Source organism: Phodopus roborovskii, unplaced genomic scaffold, assembly GCF_943737965.1.
Source record: "Phodopus roborovskii unplaced genomic scaffold, PHOROB, whole genome shotgun sequence".
Classification (NCBI taxonomy): Eukaryota; Metazoa; Chordata; class Mammalia; order Rodentia; family Cricetidae; genus Phodopus; species Phodopus roborovskii.
Window position 1 is genome coordinate 19,819,203 of NW_026126485.1, and position 26,822 is coordinate 19,846,024.

At 41.5% G+C, this 26,822-nt stretch overlaps 1 protein-coding gene across 2 annotated transcripts in view; it reads right to left on the reverse strand.

Moving 5' to 3' along the window:
• Positions 1 to 11,642: 11,642 nt before the first annotated feature.
• Positions 11,643 to 26,822, reverse strand: part of Mylk3 (myosin light chain kinase 3) — a 54,765-nt gene continuing 39,585 nt past the window's right edge. For both annotated transcript variants that reach the window (XM_051195033.1, XM_051195032.1), the window contains exons 9-13: positions 24,298 to 24,368; positions 20,350 to 20,478; positions 14,143 to 14,295; positions 12,424 to 12,556; positions 11,643 to 11,906 (exon numbers count right to left, since the gene is read on the reverse strand). In XM_051195033.1, the coding sequence (XP_051050990.1) occupies positions 11,847 to 11,906; positions 12,424 to 12,556; positions 14,143 to 14,295; positions 20,350 to 20,478; positions 24,298 to 24,368 (546 nt within the window). In that variant the 3' untranslated portion in view covers positions 11,643 to 11,846. The remainder of the gene's footprint in view (positions 11,907 to 12,423; positions 12,557 to 14,142; positions 14,296 to 20,349; positions 20,479 to 24,297; positions 24,369 to 26,822) is intronic.

The following is a 26,822-nucleotide window of genomic DNA, read 5'->3' on the forward strand; positions in this document are numbered from 1 at the left end:
GATGTGTCTCAGTTGCTCTGGTGATTGTCATGCTTGAAGGCCTGGGTTTGATTACCAGCACTTCATTAAAACCAGGCATGGTGCACCCCAGTAATCCTAGCACTTAGGAAAAGAAGGCAAGAGAATCAAAAGTTCAAAGTCATCCTCAACTACAAAATGAGTTTAAAGCTAGTGTGGGATACACAAAAACCTGTTTCACTGCTGCCTAGAATAGCTGAAAGGCATATCAGACCCTATGCATGAAAGCATATAGTACAATATCTACTGTGAAGAAATATGAATGATTTAAAATACACAGAGGCCTGACATAATGAATTACATTTTAGCACCATTTTGTGCATTATACAATGCACCAAAGTTTATTTCTTTGTGTATGTCCATACACTAAAAAACGTTATGTGTTCGTGGTGCCTCTTCAGTGCAATAGCAACCCTAAAAACATTTAAACATTTAACCAGGGTGATTTGGGACTACAAACTGCCCAGGGCAATTCCAGGATAGCTAGCTGAGTTGGTCCACCCTCTTGCACCACTCTAGCCAGAACTTTAGATAAGCTTTACCCATTACTTAGAGACTGGCTACAAATATTGCAGCTTGTCCTCCTAAGATTTAAAACCATTGTTTTAGTTTTTGCAGGGTCCCATAGAGATACCAATCTCCCCGCAGACACCAGGAAGTAATTCTAAGAAAATGACACACCCTTTCCCAATAGGTGGGGTAGGTGGTTTTTTTGTTTTTCTCAGGGTTGTGGATAATTGCCATCTCTAGGGGCTTGGTAATAAGTTGTTATAGGGTTGGAGACAGAACAATAGAGGTTAGGCTCAGATATTGCATTTGGAATAGAAAAAAAAAGGGATAGATATGGTAGGTTAATAAGGTAGATTATTAATTCTACTTGTAAACTAAAAAAGCAACAATCAGTTTTAAATAATTTACATTGGTGTGGATTCTTGTATATTGATACAAATTCAAAGTTATTTTTGTTAACTATGTTCCTATTCCTGTTTAAGATATTTTTGTATATTGATATAAATTTAAATTATATTTATTATATAGTATATTTATTCCTACTTCTGTTTAAGATATTTTTATTTATTGAGACAAATGTAAAATTATTTTTGTTATACTGTATATATGTTTCTACTTCTGTTTAAGATATTTTTGTATATTGATTCAAATTAAGGTTATTTAGCCAGGCATTGGTGGTACACGCCTTTAGTCTCAGCTCTTAGGAGGCAAAGGCAGGCAGATCTCTGAGTTCGAGGCCAGACTGGTCTACAGAGCTAGGATTCCAAAGCAATACAGAGAAACCCTGTCTCGGGGGGGAAAAAAATGTTATTTTTGTTCATATTACATTATACATTTCTACCTCTGGATTTTTGTTATTTTGTCAAAAAATATATTTTTGTTGTTTTGTCACAATTTTGTGGTTATTGTCATACTGTACATATCTTGTACATCTGTTTCTGTTTTTGCACAAAGTATTTTCCCTCTAGCCTGTGTATTTTTATGTGAAGGTTTAGTCCTTAAGCTATGTAGGTTAATAAGAATTACAGGTCACCCATGTTTATCAAACTTATAGTCATGTTAGTTAGGTTTTCTAGGCATGCAGAGATATGTTCCAAATAGAGAGGTGATCTGCAAAGACCTGTAGAATATGACATTTTAAATGTATTAATAACAGAATTCTTTTGGCATGAGACATGTCTGCTCCTGGCAGCACCAATCTATTCCTGGGAGGATGATAAGCAACAAAGACACTCTATATAGAGTTTTTTTCCTTTTGACAAAACTGGACTATTGGGCAAAAACTGCCCTTGTCTCGACTGCTGACATCATGCTGTCCAGTCTAGACAAAGAGAACATGAAAGCAATCACTGAAGTTTGCCAAGACAGAGTAGAACAGTCCTTGATGTTTTCCTGCTTCTGAAAAAAAGGGTCTATCAGATATTTTAGGCCTATAAACCAAAATTGGATGACCCAATATTGCAGAGAGATCTTGGGTGACTGTTTGAGCAGCCAGCTGTTTCTGTCATTTCTTGCATTTTTTGGAAGTCACATGCTCGAACTTCCTGCTTACTCAGGTAATATTTTCCTTCTTAGGTCTTTGATGGGATTGAAGACTTGATAGTTACAGTTATGATCCTCATGAATTTTAACTAAAGCCATATCAGATATCAGTCTAGATTTTTGGGACAACTATTGGAGTAATCTCTATAAAATTGCCTATTACCTATGGTCTGGACATCTAAGGTGTATTTCTTACTTGATAAGTATTCTTATTGTATATAGTTTTTATTGTTGTTAGGATTAAAACCTTTTTATGTTAGGGTAAAAGGGGGAAATGTGGGAATTTGATCTGATAGCCAATTGTATGGGGGGTGTTTATGGCCCAATAGGTGTGGTCTTCTCTGAAGACAATGTAACCCAATAAAATCCAAGTGGAAGAGTGGACCTTGGGAGCTGGCAGAGCCATGGCTTGGGGCTTCCTTTCCCCCTTTGCCCTTTGGGAATGAGGCTTGCAGAAAGCTGGTCCCCCAGTGGGAACAGTGGAGCAACTCAAAGTCCTCATTCTATCTTGTAGTAATTGTGTACAGGTTTGATATTTATAAAAGGGAACACCCCCCCTGCCCAGACTTCCTGTGTTACTCTTGAATCACCTCCCAACATTTCAAGCCATTTTCAGCACCATTATCTTCCATGTTCCTACTAGGATGGACCATTAAGAAACACTTAATGCATTCAACTGCTTTTCTAATTCAAAATCCCAAGGTTCATGTTATGCCAAACAAAAATACAGTATCACAGCAGTACCTCAATCCCTGGTACCAATTTCTATCTTAATTAGGGTTTCTATTGCTGTGAAGAGACACTGTGATGGTGGCAACTCTTAGAAAGAAAGCAATGAATTGAAGGTGACTAGCTTACAGTTTGAGAGATTCGGTCCATTATGATCATCAAGGGCAGAATGGCAGCATGCAGGCAGACAAGGTGCTGGGGCTATATATCTTGACTCAGAAGCAACTGGAAGTCAATTGACTACCACACTGAGTGAAGCTAGAGTAAAAGACCTCAAAGCCTGCCTCCACAGTGACACACCTCAACAGAAAGCATGGCTCAGATTAAAGATGTGCCCTCTAGCCTCAAGGTCTGCATTAAAGGTGTGTCATCCAGCTTCCTCCAACAAGACCACACTTCCTCCAACAAGGCCACTTGTTTCTTAGTTCAATTTTCTTGGAATGCCTTTTTATAAGCTTTCCTTCTATGGATGTGTTTGTCTTTGATATTGAGATTAATTTTGAAAAACAAGAAAAGCTGTGTTCTGTTTTCTAAAACAATGTAATTTGTATCAGTATTCCTAATTATTATGATGCATGTGTTAATTCTGCCCATGATTCTTGTTTTTCCTTTTCTTGATTACTCATATAATGTCCTATATACTCACATATTTATGTTTTCTTTTTATTCAGTGAATAGGATTTCTTTAAGTATCTTTTATAATGCTGGATTGGTGGTCATGAATTTAGTTTCTGTACATCCTGAAAAGCTATTGAATGTTGATGGAAATTTTTGCTGTATGTAATATCTATGTTGCCAGTCATTGTTTTTCAGACCTCAGAACACATAATTTCATTTTCTCCTGTCTTTTATGACATCTATTAAGAATTTTCCTGTAATTCTCAGTGCTTTGCCTACATAGAGGGCTTGTTCCTTCTCTTGTGTAACTTTCAATTTCTTATTTTTATTTATATGTAGAGTTTTAATTTTAACTTGACATAGGTAGAAATGTTTTTTTTTTTTTTCCCACTTTTTTTTTTTTTTTTAATTTGGTGTTCTAAATGTCCCTGAATTGTATGGTCTTCTCTGTCTGTATTTTGGAAAATAGCACAATGATCTCATTGTAGAAAATCTATGTATTTTCTTCTCATCATGTTGTACAAGCTAAATTTTTAATAATGTCAAAGATATCATATATTTTCATAATGTCCTTATTTAAAATTAAGAATTACTTGGTCTAGTATCATTATTATTTTTATTTCCTTTTTGAAAATTTTTCATATAATATATTTTGATAATATATGCCATTCACTTCTCCTTCCAGCTTCCCCTATGCTTTTGAACCTCTCTCCTGCCCATCTTCCTGTACTGATTTAAAAATATTTTTTATCTTCTTATCCTTAGTACAAATGAATGCTCTAGCTTATTTTGTTGTTGTTCATGCCTCATAAACTGTCTTTTGTTTGATTCACTATATTTGTGAAGCTACTGAATTCTAAATGTTTGACTCAATGGGATTTTCTTATCTCAAATTTAAGCTTATTTTATCAGTATTTTTATCATCGAGTTTTATTATGTATGAGTGCCTATGTGTATGTATTCCATACATGTGTGAATTCCCTCAAGAACAAGAAGAATGCATGAAACCCTAAAAGCTGTTTGTAGGTCACCTGGCATGTCCTCTGGAAAAGGATTAACTGCTTTTAACTATTGAGGCAACTCTACAGTCCCCTAATTTCTCCAGTATTTTTAATCTCCATATGAAATTCTTTTTGGATGCCCTCTTTGGATGTCCTTATTCCATTTAGCAGTTTATTTGTATTCCATAAAAGTTCATTTTAAAATTCATTGGTATTTTTGTTGATTAAATTAAACATTCTTTCAATTATACATTTGAATAGTTCACTCTCATTCCCTGACTGTAGAATTAGTAGCTTTAGGAATCACAGGGCTTGAGTTCTCCTGTTTTTTTGTATTTCCACATTGGACCTGACTAATATGTGCCTAGCAAATAAATTATCTGGAATGTTCAACTGAAACAAGGCTGTGTAGTATTGAAACGTCCTTTGTATTCTTTGGACTGTGGTTGTAAGGGAATAGCTAACACTTCACATCATGTGCTCTGTTTGCTTTTCAAAACCCCTAACACAACTCTGAGAGCATAATATTAACTCCAGAAATCACAGAAGATTGAGATACTCATTGTTGAAGCCATAATAGACAGAAAATTCATTCCTTTAACCAGTAACTACTGAGAAATAAAGTAATGAAATGGAAAGCATGGTGTATATAAGATATTAGTTAACATGGTTAGGAAATAAGTGAATCCAGCTGAATAAAGAAGGTAATTAATATAACATCTACTGAGAAAAAAATATTGAGTAGAAAAAAATAGAAGCTTAAGTTGTAATGTCAGTATACACAGTTTAAATATTACTGCTATGGAAATGTTTGGTAAATTTATGAAACAAAGGATTGTGGAGAGAGATGAAGTGAGGCAGAAATGAGAGAGGGCAGAATAAGCTTTCTGCATAAGAATACTAGAGAATACACTATAGGGTATGTGTGGAAGAAAACAAGAACAGTTATAAAACTTAATTGAGCAGCATAAAAATTAAAACAAGACCATTAAGAGGTATTCATGCAGGAGTGAAGATTTTAAAACATAAAATAACATCAACTTCTGAAGGGTTTTAAAAAAAATATAACGTACTTGAGTAGTAGGCTATGGTAAAATACAGATGGAAATGTCCTGAATGGTTCTTCTCTGTTCACAAGATTACAAGTGATTGGAAGGTGCTTAGCAATCTAGCAATGTATAAAAAACAATTAGTAGTACCCAGCTGGTAATCATGTAAGCTACAAAATAGTGGTTGGTCTGACATGTCCACTGATGCAGTAGTGGCAGTTATGTCATGGAAGGAACCAACCACTTACTGATTGGATTTAAGTCCTGATACACAGGATGAAACCAAAACCACCATTACTTGCTTAACATAATAGGACTAGACATGTCATAATTCCCAAAGAATAATCCATTACTGTTATGATGCCAAATGAATATAATATTAAACCAGCTTCTTATACTAGTAGATCAATGCATCTTTCAAGCCTTACTTCAGAATTTTCTATCTGCTGTCCAGGGAGATTAACTCTGTGAGACACAAATGGCCAAGGTGCAGAGAATATGAGTTTGGAGAATGTGCTGGACTAAAGGGAAAATGTATACTAATCCCCTTCCAAGGTAGAAGGTGTGGAGTTGGGTGGGTGGGGAGGTAGGGAGGCTCTAGAAGAACATAAAGGAGGGAAACTGTGATCAGAATATATTACTAGAAAAATGTCTATTTTCAATTTTTAAAAAAGCTTCCTGGTGGTCTGCCATGCAACACAAAGAAAAATTGGATCATGTCTCCTTACTGGTTTTTATTTGCTTTGGGTTTTTGTTTGTATATTACCATTATTGTTTTGAGACAAGGTCCCTCTATGTATCTCAGGCTGTCCTGGAACTCACTATGTAGACCCAGCTGGCTTTGAACTCACAGAGATCTGCCTGCCTGCCTCTGCTTCCCTGTGCTGAGGCTAAACATGTGTGCCACTATGCCCAGCTTCTTTACTACACTATTCTACCTTAGTACACTATACTACTTTACTACACTACACTTTACTATATTCCTGTCTTTCCAGTGACAAATATCCTTTGATTCACATGTCATCACTTTCTGATGACACTCATATTTGTGAGCAACTATTTTCAAGAATGGAACTCAGCAAGAATAAAATTAATATCGAAATATAGGAATAAGCAGCTGCAACCACAAGCATTGATGTGTTTGTCTCACAAATACAATGTCAATATCCCACTACTCTTATTATTCTATTTTCACTTTTCTAACAAATAAATAAAGACTGATGAAGTTGTATTACTTAGGTATAGTCATTTTATTAATGATGTCAAATTTGGGCCAACTCCGCAATTTAAAAGACTCTAAAATGTAGAGTCTAAATGGAGCACCCTATAATTAGGACTATTCTAAAAGGATCCTTTGGCTTATCTGTGGAGGTGGATATCATAAAATAATCATGGACTTTTTCTCATCAGCTTTCATGGTGTTTGTGTGTTTAATATGTAGTTCAAAATAATCCTTCATTCAACATGGCCCATGAGAAGCCAAAAAGTGGAGTACCATTCCCTAGATCTCGATGTCAGTTATGCTCTATAGGTTTCCTATAGTCATCTTAATGCCTCTGCTTCAAGACATAAATGAGCGTATCAGGCCAAGAGAAAATAACTATACTGCACTTTTCCTTCCAGGTTTTACATTCTCCCACTCTTATGCAAGGTTTGACCCTTGAGGGCTTGATATGCATATATGATTGTGTTTTTCTCTTTAAGGCTGACATTGGGATGCTGTGTCAAACAGTACTGAAGACCACAGTAACAGCCGCTTGGCCCCAGTGCTTTGATTAGCTAGACACCAACTGTAGCAAGAACTTCTCCGCATGACTGAAAGCAGCAGCAACATATGGGTGTCAGCACAAATGTTCAGAGGACAATTTAACAGGGATGTTAGACTCCTCACTGGGACCCAAGTCTCTCCTAGCCACAGGGTCTTGCCCTGTTTTACAAGAGGAAGAATGGAGTGCCTCCTGTGAAGTGGACTTAAATCCTATTGGAAAACTTGGTTGTACCGTCAAGAGTTGTATCACTACCGTGATGGGCCCATCTTGCCTGGCATGGTGATAGCCTAACAGGTATTCCATAGCTGAGCAAGACTGTTGGTGACAATTCAGCAGCTTATATATCCTCTTTCAGCATTGGGAATGCCAGCCAGATAGAAGTTCAGCACCCCCTGATTTCTCCACATCCTGTATCTAAAGCACATTGGTTCATTGGTGATAGAGGCTTTTAAGAGAAATTGTTTCTCTAGGCAAAGACTAAGAACATAACCAAAGAATTGCAGCAATAAAATAGACACAGGATTCTCTCTAGACCAGCCAACCCAACATACAAACCATTAAAAACAGCAATACTAAATATTAAATATAGCTAATCCAGTGACTAAATTTCTTTTTTAAATGTATTTTGATTTCATGTGTACTGGCATTTTGCCTGCATTTATGTCTGTGTGAGGGTGTTGGGTCCCCTGGAACTGGAGTTACAGACAGTTGTGAGCTGACATGTGGGTGCTGGGAACTGAACCGGGGATCCTCTGGAAAAGCAGCCAGTCAGTGCTCTTAAGCACTGGGTCATCTCTCCACCCCCTAAACTCATTTTCTAATTTTAATTAAGTGTAAAAATGGATACCTCACTTGATGAAGTTTTAAGTATGTTCCAAGGTGTTTGACTATATAAATACATTCTCTACAGTGTAGTTTATAAACTCCAAGTATAGGTTCTATCTTTAAAAAAGCATAGAATCTGAATTGGCATGTTATACATATAAATTACACACCAGATTTTGGAGACTTAATATTAACAAATATTTGGTACATTGTTAGACTCTAAAAATTTGGTTAAGTGATTGAAGTCGATTTAAATAGATGTTTTGGAGGAATGATGAGAAAATTTAAACTTTGTGCATGGTTTGTTTTGCATTCCTATTGGACAAGCTTCTCTAGATCAGTGCAACAACCTATGTGTATTTCCAGGAAGACTAAACGTCCACTAAGGGTCCTAAGTCCAGGAGGGTAAGAACCAAACTCCTAGAAGGAACTAAGAAGGTCCTTTTTAGGCTCTAGAGACTGCTTCCCCAGGAAAATAACTGGCATTGTGCCAGATCACTGCCTGTCTAAGATTCCTTCACAGCTCTGTTTCAGATGTTCATTCGTGGTCATCTTGGGGCAGGCTTTTACATGATGGTCCCAGAAACCTCACTGTCCTGACAAGGGCTACCATTGCTGAGGAATGTTGCAAATTGAGAACTACAGCAGCAGAATGATTCCTTTTCTGCACCCAGTCTCTTTGCCAGAAAGGTAGATAGGTAGGTGTGTGTGTGTGTGTGTGTGTGTGTGTGTGTGTGTGTGTGTGTGTGGTGGAACTTATGCACCTGTAACTAAAATCTGGAAGTCACTACAGTGACTGGAAAAGGGATCTGAGGGCTGGAGAGATGGCTCAGTAGGTAAACTGCTTACCATACAAGCATGAGGACCTGCACTCAAACCTCAGCACTCCATCAAAGCCAGTAATAAAGTACTGAGCATCAGAGACAGGAGCACCCCTGGGCCTTGCTGGCTAGCCAATCTAGCCAAAGCAGGAAGCAAGGAACAATTGAGGAAGACACACAGCACTGACCTTTGGCCCCATGGGACCATGCACACATGTGTGAATGCACACTGACACACACCAAGTGTTAGGAATGCTACAAACAAGGAATAAGGAAATAGAATGGTTTAGTTTTAAACCTTTTAAATCACTTCACAAGTTGTCAAAGTATTCACATGTGCAAGAGAAGTTTGCAATGTGTTAGCCACTCACCACACTGAGAACAGTATCTCCGTGAACAAATGACAACACAGGCCACAGTGGTTTCATGGGTCTGCATCTAGAAATGTCCATTTAAACTACGCACAGGCTGAAGGAGGACAATTCCCCTTCATTGCTCTGTGATGGGTCATTTCTAGTTACTGTCAGAAAGCTAGACATTATAGCTACTTTTTTCCATACAGTCTGTATCAGTGTCCAGATTTACGAGACTGGAAATTCATAACCGAGAAAGGGGATGTCAGCATGGGTAAGAATTAGAAGGGAATCTGGGAGTGCATATCAGGTTTTAAAAACACATTAACAAAAATCAGGTTTGGTCACGAAGGCTGATAAGTTAGAAAATTTCAAATAATAGTAAAGAAATTTAGGTTGATGCTGGTTCTTTTTCTTTTTTTTTTTTTTTTTGAGACAGTCTCAGCATGTAGCTCTGCTGGCCTCAAACTTGAAATCTTCCTGCTTCAGTCTTTTGAATGTTGGGATTGTAAGTGTAGCCGCTATACCTGGCAGATGTCTGAGTTTTTTGTTTTTCTTTTATCTTCTTTTTCTCTGTTTGTTTTGGTTTTGGTTTTTTTGTTTTGTTTGTTTTGTTTTTTTTCTTTTTTTGAGACAGGGTTCCTCTGTGTAGCCCTGGCTATCCTGGAACTCTGCAGACCAAGCCTCAAATCCAAGTGCTGGTATTAAAGGCGTGTGCCACCACTGCCTGGCCAATGTTGATTCTTAAAGAGAAGTTAAAACAAATAAGGGTTCTTCTCAGTTATCCTGAGAGCAGAGCAGTGCAGGTGATACTGCTGCCCTAAAATCAGTCATAATTCTAGGAGTTCTTTGTTGGGATAAAGCTTGAGGGGGGCCTTGTGTGAGGGACCTTGGCAGATTCCATGGCAGGCGAGGGTGACTGAGTCAGAGGGACAAACATTCCCAGCAGACAGAGCTTAGTGAGTTTTATTAGAAAGGGGAGGGAGGGTGTAGTGAGATAGTCCTTTCGGAGGGGGCCAGGAAGGCGCTCTCTTTCTGGCGTGACTCAGACAGGAGAGGATTGGGTTGAATTTCCTGGTGTTCATCTGTCTAGGTTGTAAGTTATTTCTCCCTGAATAAACATCTATTCAGCCTGTTTATCCTGATCCTTATTTACCGCAATAGGAAGGGAAGGAAAGAGAAAAGAGATAAAGAGACACAGAGACAGAGAGAGGACAGAAGACAAGAGGGAGACAGGAAAAGCCCAGTCTGCCCCAGGGGAGCAGTGGGAAAGAGAGAGCGGAAAGAGAGCATAAGTGGGCAGAGGTCTTTTATTTAAAGGGGTCCTTTGCACCTGGGCTGACCAGGGTACTGCCCGAGTGCATTCTGCCAGGTAACAGGGGCAAGCCAGCATAATGCCTGAATCCTTATATGCCTGACACCGGAAATTTTGCACTGGGAGAAACAGTGACAGGACTTTCCTTGCAAAAGAATCGACTGAGTTCTTTTTTAGATGATAATTTTTATTCTTTGTACACTCCATGCAGTAGTACGAGGCACACTGATCATAACCATCTACTCGCCTCCAATTCTCCCTAATGTCCTCCCATCCCACCTCCCTCCTAGCTTCATGTCCTCGTTTCATTTACTTTTTTGCTATTAGTGACCTCCTAAGTCTAACCAGTACTGCCCATATGTACATGGGGATGTAGCATCCATTGGGGCGTGAACAGCTACTACTAGACACGGATGGCGAATGGTTTGCACTACCTCGTCAGCACTGATTGCCAATGCCTCCACCAACAGGGGTAAGCCTCAGAGTTCCCTCCCATCTGTGATGGAATTCTGACGGACTTGATCTTGTATACACTTGATCTTGTATGCTGTGTCGTGTCATGTCTAGAAGATGCTGTTTCATAGCACTCACTCATCCTCCTCTGCAGCTCTTCCGTTCTTAATGCCCTCTCTTCTGTGGCTCTCCCTGAACCCTGGATGGCTGGAGGTTAACAAGATGACTCACCCAGTGCTGGGCCTCCCAGCTATTTACTCTGCACTTTGAGCAAGTCTTTGTACTAACTGCTACCCACTGCCAAAAGAAGTTTCTCTGACCAGTTGCAAACAGCTCAAATTTACTGATTCCCTTTTCAAAATGTATTTTATCCATTCTTTGAGAATTGCATACAATATGCTCCGGTCATCTTCTCTTGCCCCCAATCCTTTCCTTCTCTCCATACTGAGTTTTTAAATCATGGCAAGTATGGAATTCAAATTTGGTAAAAGCCAAGTAGGACTTGTCCTGCCCATGCCGAGCCTGCCTTCTCTTATTACCGAAAGTAAGGGTTCTGGGGAGGAAGCGGCATATCAGACCTGGTGATCTCACAAGGCAGAGGACATTCCTGGGGCTTCAGCCACAAGGAAGGCAACAACCTTTCTCCTCCCTTGCTTTCTTCCTTTTCCTTTTCTCCTCTTTTTTCTTCTTTTCTTTCACTTTCTTCCACCAGTCTTTGCAAACCAAGAAGAATCAATAATGGCAAAGGGCCAGACTACATGAAATCTTGAATAATTTCTTCATGTTACCACTTCATGTTGCCTCAAGAATTCCTGGGCCCAGTGGAGCAGCAGAGTTGAAGATTTAGGGACTTGTGGGAAATTTTCTTAACCTGTTGACTGCAGTCACCACATGGAAATGTTTCTTGAAGTAAAAGGGGGGTAAAGAAAAGAAGAGGCATATCTTTAGATCGAGGTACTTAAGAAATGATGAAAACAAGTCTAGGCACGTGGGCTTACTAAAACCTGGCACTCTACACGTGAACGAGTGGGTCTCTGACTCCTGTGCCTTCTCTTGGGCTCTTTTCCTTCCGTTTGTTTTGTTCAATGCCAATTGATAGTTTTTGTTTTGTCTTATTATATTATATTATTATCCCTTGGAAGCCTGTTGTTTTCTAATGGAGTTTGATATGTAGACTAGGCTGGCCTTGAACTCAGTGATCTGCCTGCCTCTTTCTCTGTCTCTCAGACTGCTGAGATTAAAGTGGTGCACAATCACGCCCAGCCCTGTGGCATCTTTTAATCCAGCTAGCAGCTGGAGAGAGAAGTTTTCCGTTTAAATAATCCTTATATTAGAATTTGTATATTAGTTAAACTTGGCTGTGATTCTTTCAAAAGACAGAAGACAAATGCAGCTCTTACTGAAAGAAAAAACAAAATACCTTCCATTTGCTCTGGGCCATGTATTTCTGCAGCAATAGTTGGGATCTGAGACGAACCTTGGCTCCCAAGGCTTTCGTGGGCAAATGGTTCAACCACTCGTGTTTCAGGCACTGTGTGGCGCTCATCCTGCAGCTGTGGAGTCAAATGCAGTAGAACGTTTGAGTGGCACCAGCCTTTTAGAATCGTCTGTAAGTGTTCTTCTGGGTAGGGAGTCTGAGTTGGTGGGACAGGTTCATGACTCAGGCAGATTCATGCCTTGCCCCCTAGGCACTCACCTCCTCACAGAGCCAGAAAGCTCTATGTTTCCTGACCTCCAGGGAAGCTTATCCCCAGTGACCCACCCCACCTCTCCAGGAGGCTGGGAAGCTAAGGCAGAGTAAGGGAAGACCGATTTGGATTGCTCTTAGAATGTGATGATTGAACAAACAAAACCCATCTCTCCTGGTAGAGTCTTCATCTGAATTACAGGGTTTCCACTGAGAATGTTTCCACAGTAAGAAACTCTGAAGATCAGAGAGCAGTGAGCTTTCCCAAAGCACTGGCTCTTGGGCCTTTCTCCTGGAGGTGCCCTTTTATTGTCGTTGGTTATTTTCGATTGTTCAATGTCTGAGTATCAAAAAACTGAACATCTCCATCTATGACTTTGAGCTGCTGTGCCAGCTCATTTTAAGTCAACTTGACCCAAGCTATGGCTATCTGAGAGAAGGGAACCTCAGTTGAGAAAATGCCTCCTTAAGATCGGGCTGTAGACAGGCCTGTAGAGAGTTTTCTTAGTGAGTGATTGATGGAGGAGGGTCCAGCCCATTGTGGGTGGTGCCATCCCTGGGCCCATGGCCCTGGGTTCTATAAGGAAACAGGTTGAGTAAGCCATAAGGAGCAAGCAAGTAAGCAGCACTCCTCCATGGTCTCCGCGTCAGCTCCTGCCTCCAGGTTCCTGCCCTCACTGCTTTGGATGACTAAGTGTTATATGGAACTGTGAGTGAAATATACCCTTTACTCCCCCAAATTTGCTTTTGGTCATGGTGCAATCACCCTGAGACACTGTAAAGTCTAAAACGGTATTTGTGACCAAGAAGGGAGTACTCAGACCTATATTCTGAAGGATATCTTGTTATGTATCTTGTTATGAAATATCAGTTTAACTATGTAATGATGTGTTGCATTTGTTTACCTTGCCTGCCTAAGGTACCTAATTGGTCTAATAAAAAGCTAAATGGTCAATAGCTAGGCAGGAGGTATAGGTGGGATCTCCAGGCAGAGAGTAAGTAGGAGGAGGAATCTAAATTTGAGGGAGACAGAGGAAAAAAGAGAGAGACACCAGAGAGATGCTAGGGGCCAGCTAGCTAGACAAGTAGGAATCAGGATAGAGCTAGTGGGACAAGCCTAAGCTAAGGCCAAGAATTCATAATTAATAATGTCATTATTTGGGAGTAGGCCAATGGGTCAGAGAAAGAGCTGGGCTACAGTATCTCAACTTTTGTTCAGCATTAACTCCTTATAAGTGATAAGTTGAGAGTAAGACTCACTTGTAATATATACCACTTTCTATGACTCTGTCTTGCATGCTTGTTATTAGAGTGATTCTAATTGTCCTGTTGCTGCCCCTTTTAATGTTCCACACAAGTAACAGACTAAGAAATCCCCCAGGAAGAAAGGATTCAGCATTCCGGCTCAGCACACAGATCAGAGTCCACTGAGTGTCCAGCCACAACAAATACCTCTTCTCTTTGACCAGCAACCGGGCAACAAAGTCCTTGGCTTCCTCTGACAGCCCTTTGAAGGTGTCAGCATCGAAATCCCAGCTACAGTTCACAATAAAGTTCATGGTCTCTGCATCTGTTTCCCCTAGAAATGGGGACAAACCACTGAGTCTGTGGAGGAGAGAAAGGACCATGAGTGTGTGTGTCACAAGCGCTATTTCCATTACTTCTCCATGCACATGGTCCCACACGTTCTCATGAAGGAGGTGGATGGGGGAACATCTATCAAGTTAAACCCTTTCCTTGTCTCTAGAGCAACTGTAAACTGGAGTCTAACACAATGTGTCCACTTATCAAGTGTGTGTTTATTTATTGTTGTTGCTGCTTTTGTTTTTTGAAACTGTGTCTTTCTAGTTAACTCTGGCTGTCCTGTAACTCATTATATAGACCAGGCTGTCCTTGAACTCACAGGGGTCCCCTACCTGAGTATGCCTCCTGAGTATGAGGGTTAAAGGTATGCACCACCATGCCCTGCTTTTATTTCTCTGGTACAGCCAGGTTCTAATAGCTACTATTGTCCTTTAAGCCAATGAAATATTGGGTTTACTATGCTCAGGCTAAGGCAGGGAGACAAGATAACCTAACTGACTGATTCTTAGGCCTTAAGTTTCCCCAGCCTGGTATAGCAGACACAGAGTACAGCAACAGTACAATACAGTAAGAATAAGATAAGAAGCTAGGAGATCTAGTCAGAGAGAGAAAAGAGGCCGCTCTGTGTCGGAAGTGGCATAGTTAAACAGCACCGTAATGCATCAGCACCTGCATTCCTTCTCTTGATGTCTTTCCAATTGAAGCTTCTTTTCACCACCCAGAAATATCGGGAAATTAACCCAGGCCCCGCACTTGAGAACAACCCACAAATAAGAACTAGCTGTGGTTGTAAACACGCAACTCTTTCACCCCTCTGATAAAATAGCTCTGAGGGGTGTCCCGCAATGGATTCCTAGCTTTGCACAACTGCACCCTACTTCTGTGCTATTGACACCTGAGTTACTTTTAGTTGTTAATGTCAGGTCTCAGAGAAACCCTGGAGTAGTCTCACTCAGTACCTGTGGCTCCTCCCAGCACTTCTCACCCGGCCCCCTACCCTAACCCTCTTCCTCCTAGGGGCTGAGCTTCCTTTCTCCCAGCTTCTCTTCCCTATATAACTTGGCCATCTTGACTACAAGCTCTCTCCGCTCTTGGCTTCCTTCTTGCTTTTCTTGGTTCCCATGGACCCTCTTGGTCTCTCGGCTTGCTCTTGACCTCTAGGTGTGCAGCTCCTCTCTTGGTCCACAGGATTGGCATAAGTGAGCTCCCTTCCAAGGGACTCGGCCTCTCTAAACCAAGCTGTTGATCTGACTATCCTGTGGAGTGCATTGATCATTTGTTTCCGCTGGCTTCTGCCACCCACCGTGTTTGACTCCGAATTCTGGAGTCTGCCTCTTAGCTTCTGTCTGCCTGCTCTAACCATTCGCCTTCCTCGGCTACTTGGTAAGTGTTCTCTCTCTGGCCCCTGGAGTACCCACCACATGGGCATCTTTCTACTAAGAAGCTTCCTACACCCTCTGGGGCCCCACCAGCAACATTTACAGGTCTCCCTTTATTGGAACCTTCCTGTTTCCCAAAAGCCTCTCCCAGTCCACAGCTCCAGCTGTTTCCTCCTCTACTGGCTCTAACCACTCTTCTCTCCTCTTCTACTGAGTGGTCACCCTGGAGCTTTGTCTGCTATTACTACAAAGGCCACGCTGGTGTTCCAGGGAGCTCCTCTCACCCTACCCAGCCCCTGTCATGTGGACAGGGAGGGACACCTCTGCTCTATGTTTGGGGCATTTCTCTCTGACAAGTCTCTCGGTCAGCTTGGAGATGCCCTGGATTGAAATTCTTGTCACCTCAACACTTAACCTCCTCTGTTCCCTTTGCTCTCAGCTCTTTCCTGGAGCACCCTTACCTCCCCCTGGAGCCGCAGTCCTGCAGCTCCTCTACACCCTTTCGGCCTCTATGAGTCCTCACTCAGGCAGAGTCCCTGTTCGTGGACCTTGTCCCCCATGGCTATACTGTTCCTCATCTCTCAGCTCCCCTCTTGGAGCTTACTGGAACTTCATTTTCCAACTCTTTTTCCTTTCTGTCTTGCATTCAGAGGTTTTATTAAACCCTCACTGTCTTATTGCAAATAGCTTGGCCTCAGTACAGCTCAATCAATGACCAAAAATTGACACTCAATTTTCAAATTCTCCCAAGTCATAACAGCTTCTGCCACCATTCAAAGGGCCCCAAAATCTCATATATCTAAACTTTGTCTACTCTTTAATCCCCAAAGTCTCTACTTTCTACTCTTCAAAATCTCTTATCTCTACGATGTCTCTGCACTCTGTCCTCAAGAAATATTCTAAGGCTATTACTTTTCATCTCAGACTGTGTTTAAAAAAATCTGTAAAATCTGTAACAAAAAAAAATAGTTTAAAACTCATAACAAAAGGTTTAATATCAATTTGCTATATGTAATTCAAGCCTTATTTAGAAAAATAGATGTGCTTACTGTATATGTAACTTGAATTCAACTCTTGTTTAGGAAAGCAGACGTTTTTAAATAGCAACATGAGACTAGCTTCCATCTTGGCTGATGACCTCATTAGGATGGAAGCAGCCATGTGGCTGGCAGTCATCTTCACTAAGGTTAAAGGCTACATGCCATGTAACTTCACCACCATCTTCATAAGATGACCACGTGGTATAAACCAACTAAAGCAGCAATCCTTAAACTTCTTAGTCCTACTAGTCCCTCTGCTTATCACTGTATCTCCTTTTAGATGAGGGAAGCAACAACAAGTCTCCAAAATATCTTGGATTAGAATGGGATTTTGTATGATGATAAATCCCTATAGTTATAAAGGTCTACTCAGGTTGCTAAGCAGTGGTGCCTTTAATCCCAGCACTCAGGAGGCAGAGGCAGGCAGATTTTTGCCAGCCTGGTCTACAGAGTTAATTCCAGGGCTACACTGAGAAACTCTGTCTTGGAAAAACAAAACAAAACAAAATATCTACTCAGGTTAATAGAAACTGACTTAGAGATGTATGTGTAACAACTACGTATGTTTTTGCTAACTGTTCAACACCTGGCTTCTAGAAAATTTAAATAAAGAATAGTATGCTTGATAAATAAGGTTTATAAATTCCTAAGGTATATTTGGGTTGACAGTAACTGACTTGAAGATATATATCTAGCCTCTTTGTCTTTGCTAATTTAGTTAAACTTTAGCTATTTGGAATAACCGAGGCATACAAGAAACTGTGGTATTCTGTAATCATGCATTTCAAAGGATCAAGAAAATAAGGTCCCTAATCCCTCTGTGGATTGTATTTAAAGTCCCTAGTATCTCCATGAATTTTATTTATGGTCTAAAGTTTTATTTTGATGCTAAAGAATCTTCAACTCAAAATCTTAAGGCTCAAACTTAACAGGGATAAAGCTAAACTCTTAATCTTATGAAAGCTACTAACTTGTAAACTGTTAACAGTCAATCACCTTATAAAAATGATCAAATTCTTTCATGTGCTCAGAAGTAGGCTCATGGTCATGCTAAGTACAAATGTAATTCATTTAGTGGCAAGCTTTATTTAGTGTGCGTGTATGTTCTCAAGGTTAAGCCTAAAGCAAGTAACTAAAAACAAGTAAAGTTTGTTTAGATCGGTATACTTAATAGATAATGGTCCTCAAACTCTTCAGAGATCTACTGAATATGACCTTTAAAGTGTTTAATGAAAAATAGCTTCCCATAATGGAAATGCCAGCTCCGAGCAGTGACCTTAAGGTCTCCAAAGAAGACAATGGGGAACAGAGGACTCCACATGCACTGTGGTAACTCTGACCACTGGGGAAAAAATTGCCCCATGCCTTACCTGCTGCTCAGACCCTGCCCACACTGTGGACACTGTTGGGTTGATTGCCCTGGTCTGCCTTGACACAGCTAGTCACCTTTCTCAGGCTTCTCCTCCACAGGAAAATCTAAGACCTTCTGGATCTGGCAGCTAAAGATTCTGTGCTGTCCTGTATGACAGCCAAAGACCTACAACCACTGCTCCAAATGAAGCCATTGAGACCAAAGGAGGCTGGGGTAACCAGGTAGAGGTAAGTCACTGCCGTTTTAATGGGTACATAGGCCATTTGGATTATACTTCCTGCTGTAATTTATCCCTCTTTGACCTCTGATGATATTGACAGCTAACTGTAGCTTTATATGACCAGCAGCAAGCACCCAGATCCTCCCTCTAAGGCTACTGCTGCCTATTCTGCTCATTTCATATGTAAATCAGGCTTCATTTTTCTAGAGCTACTAGGTCTCCATTGAGAGGCGGACACAGTTTACCTTGCCCACAGACTTCACACTGAAAAAGATAAACTCACAAAAACAGGCTTCAGGATACTTTTTTTTTTTTTTTTTTAACTTTTCCTTGACTGCTCTCAGTAAGCAACCACTTATGTCTCATGGTAAATGATTAAATGGAAAAAGAAAAGGTTTAAAGTTTAGGTATGCTGTGAGTCTAAGAAAGTGAATGCAAGCTGTAGAAGTCCAAGTTATTTAAAAAGAGAGAAATGTTTCAGACTTCTTTCCCTCCCAGTACTTTGTCACACTACAACTTCAAAAGTTTAGAGTTTAGCATTAATCAATGCTATTAATCTAGCCCTGGCAAGCATTGCTACTATTATCATAGTCATACGCTCAAATTTCTAGATTCCTTTTGATTGTCTTCTAAGTACGAACTTAAAAGTGCTTCTCCTTGTGCTAAAAGCATCTCTGTCGTATCTATGTATCCAGCCCTCTGGACAGAGGAAAGAGTATTAATGCTTTAAAGCCAGAATAATTTCTTTGGATCCCTAAGCTTCTACTATGACTCAAAAGTGTGAGTCTATTGTTTTTTCTACAATATAGATCTCAGTACAGATTAGAGACAGTGGGAATGCTAATTAAACTTTTATCTCATTTTTGTAAACTTAAAAAGCTTATGTAAACTTCAGGAACTCAGTTTGGATCTGCCTCTCATAGGTCAAAGGGACTCCAGAGAAGCACTCCTATCAATCAACAGCCTGTTTCCCCACCTACCTGTTCCTGAGGGTAGGATTTCCTCTAACCCCTCTATCCCTCCCCCTCCTTCTCCCCCTCCCCCTTCCTCTTTTCGTCTCCCTTTGTCTCTCCTGGTCTTGGGACTTTCCTGCCCTAACTACCAGGACCATGGACCTGGAAGTTTCAAATGTACACCAAAGATAAGTATTTTCCCCCAAGCTCCCTTCCCTAGTCTGTATCTGTCCTGGCAGATTTACAGTCCACTAAAGAGTACAAACTGCTCCCACACTGCCTGCAAAGCAAGGGCCTCCGGTGTTCCTTCAGAACCTGCACCCAGATTGCTCCAGAGAGGCCTGCAGAACTTGGTCAATGAGTGAAGCAGATGTCCCAAGCCTCTCTCCTTTCCTGTTCTTTCATCATCATTCCAGCCCCTCTAGGCTCCTGACAGCCCCAATTTCATCCCAGAAGCAGTTATCACCAAAAAAGACTGGAATGTTAGGTCTCAAAGAAACCTGAATCAACGGCTAAATGAAGGCTAAAAGAATTGCCTATTTAACATATCTGAGTGGACTCTGGCCAGCTTTCCCAGCATCCCTCAGTACTTGTGGCTCCTCCCTGTTCTCCCAGCATCTTTCAGTGCCTGTGGCTCCACCCACTTCTCACCCAACCCCCTACACTAACCCTCTCCCTCCCAGGGTCTGGGCTTCCCTTTCCCCAGCCTCTCTTTCCTATATAAACTCAGCCATTTGGCTAAGCACTCTCTTGGCTCCTGGCGCCTCTCTTGGCCTCTTGGTCCCCTTGTCCCCCACTTCTTCTCGTCCTCTCTCACTCTTCATGCATTCCCATGACCCAGTTCAGTCTGGACTCTTGGATGTTCTCTCCCTCAAATCTGCACTCATACCCCTTCTCGTCAACCATACTTAGCAACAGTCACGTTCTGATTTTCATTCAGTATCTGGAAGTTAAGATCCATTTGTAACACACCCTTAGCTGACTGCCTTTCTTCAATCTCACCACCCTGCTCCTCTATGAATGTTCCTGAGAACTCTTCCCACGTTGTGTTTTCCTGCCAGCAAGATAGATGGCCGAAGCCCCGCCCAGAACGAGGCCCCTCAGTACTCACAGCATGTAGGTGATAACTCCCACACTCCACATGTCTGTCGGGAATGAGACAAACTCATAGTTAACAACTTCTGGGGCCAGGAACTCCGGAGTACCAAAGTTCACCTTTAGCTTCTCCCGAGGCTTGTATCTGAGAAAGAGAGTGCAGTGCACCATGGGAGAGAATATGTGAATACAGATATTGCCTGGACCTGACACTCACACTACAAACAAAGTTCCCCTGTACCCTCATGCCTTCCAGCCTTTTTAAGTTAGTGATAAACCAGAAAACTACACTCCTTCTAACCACTCACAATCTGAAGATGAGGAGACCAATATATCTTACTTGGCATGCAACCACATGAATGAGTACAGACAAATGGAGCAGAGCTTCGGGACAGTGACCGCTTAGTTGGTGTACACAATGTGCTGGAAGGGTCACAGTAGAGAAAAGAAACAAAGCTCATCAACCATCATTAGGGAAATACAAATTAAAAGCACAACGCGGTTCCATATGCACTTAGATAAATGTGTGAGGGGGGTGGGAGAGACTATGTAGAGCAGGTGCGGACTAGAATGTAGAGAATTCAGAACCTTTGTGGAATGTAAGTGAGGAACTGAAGTGGAGCAGACACTGTTGAAAACAGAAGAGTGGGCAGGGTGTGGTGTCTTAAAGTGGAATTCTAATACCCAGGAGGCAAACACTGCAGGATTGAGGCAAGGATGTGTTACACAATGAGCTTGAGCAAGCTTGGATGACAGACTCTGTCTCAATGAGGCGAAATCCAGAGGGGTGGCCAATCAAAAAATTAAAAACAGAATTATGTGATCTAGCAATTTTTGAGCATGAATTCAAAAGAATTAAAAGAGGAGCTCCAGGAGACAGTTGGGACTTTCCTGAGTCCCATTTCCACCCACTGTGTCCTGAGATATCATATTCCTTCCACTAGAAGTGGAAATGCCTTGCTCCATTCCACAGATGCTGGGGCTGGTCACAGGAGTAGCTTTCGTCAATGGCATTTGAGTAAAATATTACAATGGGTCAATACCCAGCTAGGCCATAACTGCTCCTGTGTTACCACCACAAGACAAGAAAGAGAGACAAGGCACATCTGACCTCACTGAGGGGCTGGAGAGATGGCTCATGGTCAAGAGACTGACTGCTCTTACAGAAGACCCAGATTCCCAGAACCCATATGGTGGCTCATAACCATTTGTAACTCCAGTTCCAGGGAATCCTTTTTCTGGCCTTGGTAGACACTGTACACATGTGCACAGGCATACATACAGGAAAAAACACCCATAGACAGACAGACAGACAGACAAAAGATAAAGCTAACTAAACTGAGCCAGCTCAATGATCTCAAACAGTGGTCTGTAGGTGTATGTTCAAAATTAGCTGTCCAGACTTTTTAAGACTTTATCTGCAGTAATCGCCAGTTTGGGTGCTATAAATCCTGATCTTCCCATGCTAGTGTCAAGGGGCCATAATGAAGTTACTGAGTGGTAAGAATCAGTGGTCTACCAAATAACATTCAAGCTTTCGAGCCCAGTATTCAGGATTCTTCCATAATGCTCTTATGCTCTACTGTGTACTCCTTAGCTTAGCCTGCTCATGCTCACACCTGTTCTCGGGTCATGACTAATACTGTCTCCCCTGACTTCCCTCTGCAGCTCCTGTTCACACTGGCTCTGGCTCTCAGGAGAGCACCAAAACTAATGGTTTTCACCAATTTGTAAAAACTGGAAAAAGTTACAAATCAACCTGTGTCCCCATGTCCCTTCCCTTCTGAGCTGGCAGCTGACCATTTGCCAGCATGTCACTCCCTGCACATGACAAGTCCTGTTCATGAGAGAAGCCTCCTTCCTGCCACGAGCTTCCTGTGGTGGCTTCTTACTCTGAACTCAGTATATCACTGTAAGTGGTCATATGACAACTGGCATTCAAGTGTATCCTGAAACTCTTATATTGCATGCCAGTAAGGATCCAAAACAAGGGACTTTGGAGGAATAAAAATATTTAGCTATTATGGCTTTGCCAGGGGCTACAGAACAAACACAAATACACAGTGCTTCTATGGCATTGCACTCCATTGAGGGGAGGACAATGTGAGTATGGGAAAAGATCTTAAAAGGCCAGCTGGAGGCAAATGGCAATGATGAGAAATGGGTTGAAAAGCACCACTCTCTTGTATAAGACACACAGTATATGCAAAATAATCCCAACCTGTGAGACAGGTTTTCTACATTATAGTTAGAAGATGATTTTCAACTGTGTGGGAGAGGGGTTTTATTTTGTTCAATGAAGGTTAAGTAACAACATGTGGAGAACTAAAATGTATCTTCCACTCCTATAAATAGGAACACTTCAATGGATGGAGAAGTAACCCCAAAAGACTGCCACTGCCTTCAAGATGTCTTGGCAGAAGACAGAGGATAACTGCAGGTGAGTAGCTCTGCTTCTGTTTGGGAAGGAGAGGAGAGGATACTTAGCATCTCTCAGAAAGCAACAAAGACAGCTCCTGAGAGAAACAGCCAGCAAGACTACAGAAAATCTTGCACAGAGGCACACACAATCATCTTAGCACTCAGGAGGCTGACGATGGAAGATCACAAGTTTGAGGCCTGCCAAGGGCTACATAATAAGACCTTGTCTCAGTAACAAATGGATAAACCAAACTATGTGGACTTAAAGGTCGAGGTCATCCTCACTGCAGAACCATTTCCTGTTGCCTGCAAGATGCACAAACTCTCAGCTACTTCTCCAGCACCATGTCTGCCTAAACCTCTGAAACTGAGCAAGTCACCCCAGTTAAATGTTCTTATACAGGAGTTGCCATGGTCATGGTGTCTCTCCACAGCAATAGAAACCCGAACTAAGACAGCTACTATATTCAGAACTCTCCAGAAACTATGTGATTCTCAAAGAAGAGTAATTCTTGGAGGAAAGAAAGCCAGAGGAGGGAAGCTTGGAGGATGGGATACAACTAGAGAACCAGTTTTATTTGGCATCCTAATTGAGACTAGAGGTTTGGTAGGCAGTCTTCCCAGAATCTACGGATTTGCTGCAGCCCCTTCTGGGAATTCCTGCTGCCAGCTGTGCCTGCTGTGGGCACGAGACTGCCAAGACTGGGAAGCAAAACTGGGCACACTTTAGGCTCTATGGATTTTGAGGGTCTTCAAGATATTCTAAACATTATATACAAGGGGGGACTAGAGAAATGCCCAGGCGGTTAAGAGCACAAGTTCAGTTCTTAGGACCCATACACAGGAAGGAAATATCAACCTCCCAGAAGCTGGCCTCTGACCTCCACACAGGATAGTAGCATCCTGCTCCCACATAATAAATGCAACAAAAATTTCCAATTGCATACAATATTTACTTAATGTACTGAAACGAGGATGTAATGGAGTTTGCAGTAGCATATAAGATCCCATTTAGCCATCATGACTGTGTCCATGTGAGCAAGAATGTCATTGTGTCACACAGTACTAAATTCTAATCTAGTCTTCAGTGGCCCCAGATCCACTTATCATGGCACCACCCTATTCTGTGACATATGTGTTTTCCTATGTAAGCTAGAGAATTCCCAGAGTGCAAGGATGGCCGTAGATGTGTGGCCTAGCGTGGCCCCTAGTCAAATGGAGAACTGACGGCATTTAGTCTACCTTGAACTGTGTTCAGCAGTCCCCTGTAGCTATATTCTTCTTCTCAGACAGGTGATTGGAAGTACAGTTAATCCTGCAATCTTTTAGGACAAGCAGGACCTGTACTACAACCCCACTGCATGAACAAGCCAAAGGCCACCAGTCTCTCTATGAGAACTTTCTTGCATCCATCTCAAAAAAAAAAAAAAAAAAAAAAAAAAAAAAAAAAGGCTATATCTCAGACAGGTAACTACATTCCAGACATTCCAGAGAGCTTTGGTGCCCCTGAAGAAGGAATTTTGTCAAAATACAGGAGCCTTACCTTCTAGCCAGTCCAAAGTCAATGATCTTAATTTGATGTCCTGTCTGGTTGACACACAGTATGTTCTCCGGCTGGAAGACAGAAGGAGTGGAAAGACATTTTATCCTTATTACCCTGGCCGAGGAAGCCTACAGCTCTCACACTTCTTTGTCCATAAACCTCATTTCCCCAGAATCCAAGGGAAGTAAATGACTTAGGGCAGTCATGTGGGGCTAATAACAATAAATGAGCCCCACCAACGAAACAGTTGTTGGCATAGAGGGGTGGAGAGATGGCTCAGTGGTTAAGAGCATGTGCTATTCTTGCAGAGAGTCTGCTCAGTTCCAGAACCTATGTTGGACAGCTCACAACCACCTGTAACACCAGCTCTAGTGCATCTCACATCATCTTGTCTCAAGGGAAAACTTCACTCACATGCACATTCACACACACTCACACGCACACACACACTCACACACACTCACACGCACACGCACACACTCACACACATGCACACACTCACACACACACTCATGCACACTCACACTCACACACTCACACACACACACACACACACAGAATTAAAACAAAACTTTTTTTCCAAAGTGTTGGTATGGACTGTGAGGAAGTAGGAGTTTTGTCCCACGGAAATGCGGACCCTGCTCAGTACCATTCACTTCTCACCAAGAAGGAAGCTGGACACAGCAGAAGAGAAGTTAAAGACCCAGATTTTGGGTGTGAAGATTCCAAGTTTTAAAATGTTGACATTGAAATAAAATGGAAACAAACAGGCATCATGTGAGAACCAAAGCACATGCCTCTGTGGTAGAGATTTGGCCCACAAACTGCTTGTATAAGATTGGTTTGGGGTAATGCTTCTCAACATGGGCTCACATTAGAACCAAAAGACCTATGTTTGTTTTATTTATTTATATTTTTGGAGACAAAGTCCTTATGTGTCCCATGCTGGCCTCCAATTTACTGTTTAGTCAATTTAATGTCTGATCCTCCTGTCTCTACGTGTGAATGCTGGGATTTCAAATGTATGCCATCACACCATTTCATATGGTACCCAAGCTCAAACCCAGGGCCTTGTGCATGCTAGGCAAGTACTTGCCAAGTGAGCCTCATTCCCAGATCCTCATCAGGGAATCTTCTGAATTCCCAGACCTTAGGTCCCTCATCTCAGGACTGAGGCCAAAGCAAGGTTGGCTTGGCCACAGAGCACAGGACTAGCCAGATGTGGTGTGCATGCCTCAATCCTGGCACTGAGAAGGCTAAAACATGGAGTGTTGCCAATTCAAGGCCCTCCTGAACTACATAGTAAGTGCCTCATCTCAGGAAAAGGAGGGAGGGGCTGTGATACAGATCAGTAGTAGAGCTCTCACCTAGCATGTGAAGGTACCATCCCCAGCAGGGAGGTGCAGCATCTGCAAGTTTGCAATGACTGTGACCCATGGGGCTGGGAGTAATGACCTTTACAGATTTTCCTTTTTAGGTCTTTCAGATCAACTCTGAGATACTGAAAGAGTCTAACAATGTTTGCTGAGTTGGGATGACAAGTTGTGGGGAAGGAGATGCTGAGTGAAGATGGAGAACTTACGATAGAAAGGACCTAGAAATCTAGCATCTAACGCCTAGTCCCAAAATCCAATTGCCTGGGTCCTTCCAATTCCTCAACCTCAGTGGCTACATCTTTAAAATGAAAACAAAGACTTTCTCCTTGTCTTCCTGGGAGGGTTTAAGAACCAAGTGATACAATATGTAAGATGTACCGTGATACAATATGTAAGATGTACCATGCAGCTTCTATAGCAAATCCCAGGTATTAATTCTCCCTGCAGAGGCCTTTGTTATAATGAGGCAATGGGGCTGAGCAATTCCTCGGGTGTAATAGAATGCCACGTGGAGCCTCAATGTCTTCTTTATAATGTCCAGAACAACAATAGCCAATAGAAATATAAGGTAAGAGTCATCTACAATTTAAAACATTCCAGTAGCCACATCAAAAGAGGAAAAGAAATATGAAAAAGTTTATATCAGTATTGAAATGTCATAATTATACTATAAAATTCACCATTTTAAAATAAACAATTCGGTGAATTTTAGACTATTCATTGCAGTGATACTTGCTACCAAAATGTAAAACATTTTAAGCACTTTAAAAAAAATGAACAGTCACTACTCATCCTTCCCTTAAAGTATTTTTATTTGGTTGAATTTTTGTTGGTGTTTTGTTGAGACAGAATGTTACTATATAGTCCTTGGCTGGTCTGGAATTCACTATGCAGACTAGGCTGAACTCACATTCGTAGAGACCCATCTGCCTCTGCCCCTGCTTCTGCCTCCCAAGTGTTGAGATTAAAGGTGTGCACAACCATGCCCAGCCCCTTAAAGTGCTTTTAAATGTCATTTTTTAAAAATTTATTTATCTTTATTGTATAAACATTAGTGTTTTGCCTATGTATATGTGTGTGAGGGTGTCAGGGCCCCTAGAGCTGTGGTTATAACAGTTGTGAGCTGCCATGTGGGTGCTGGGAATTGAA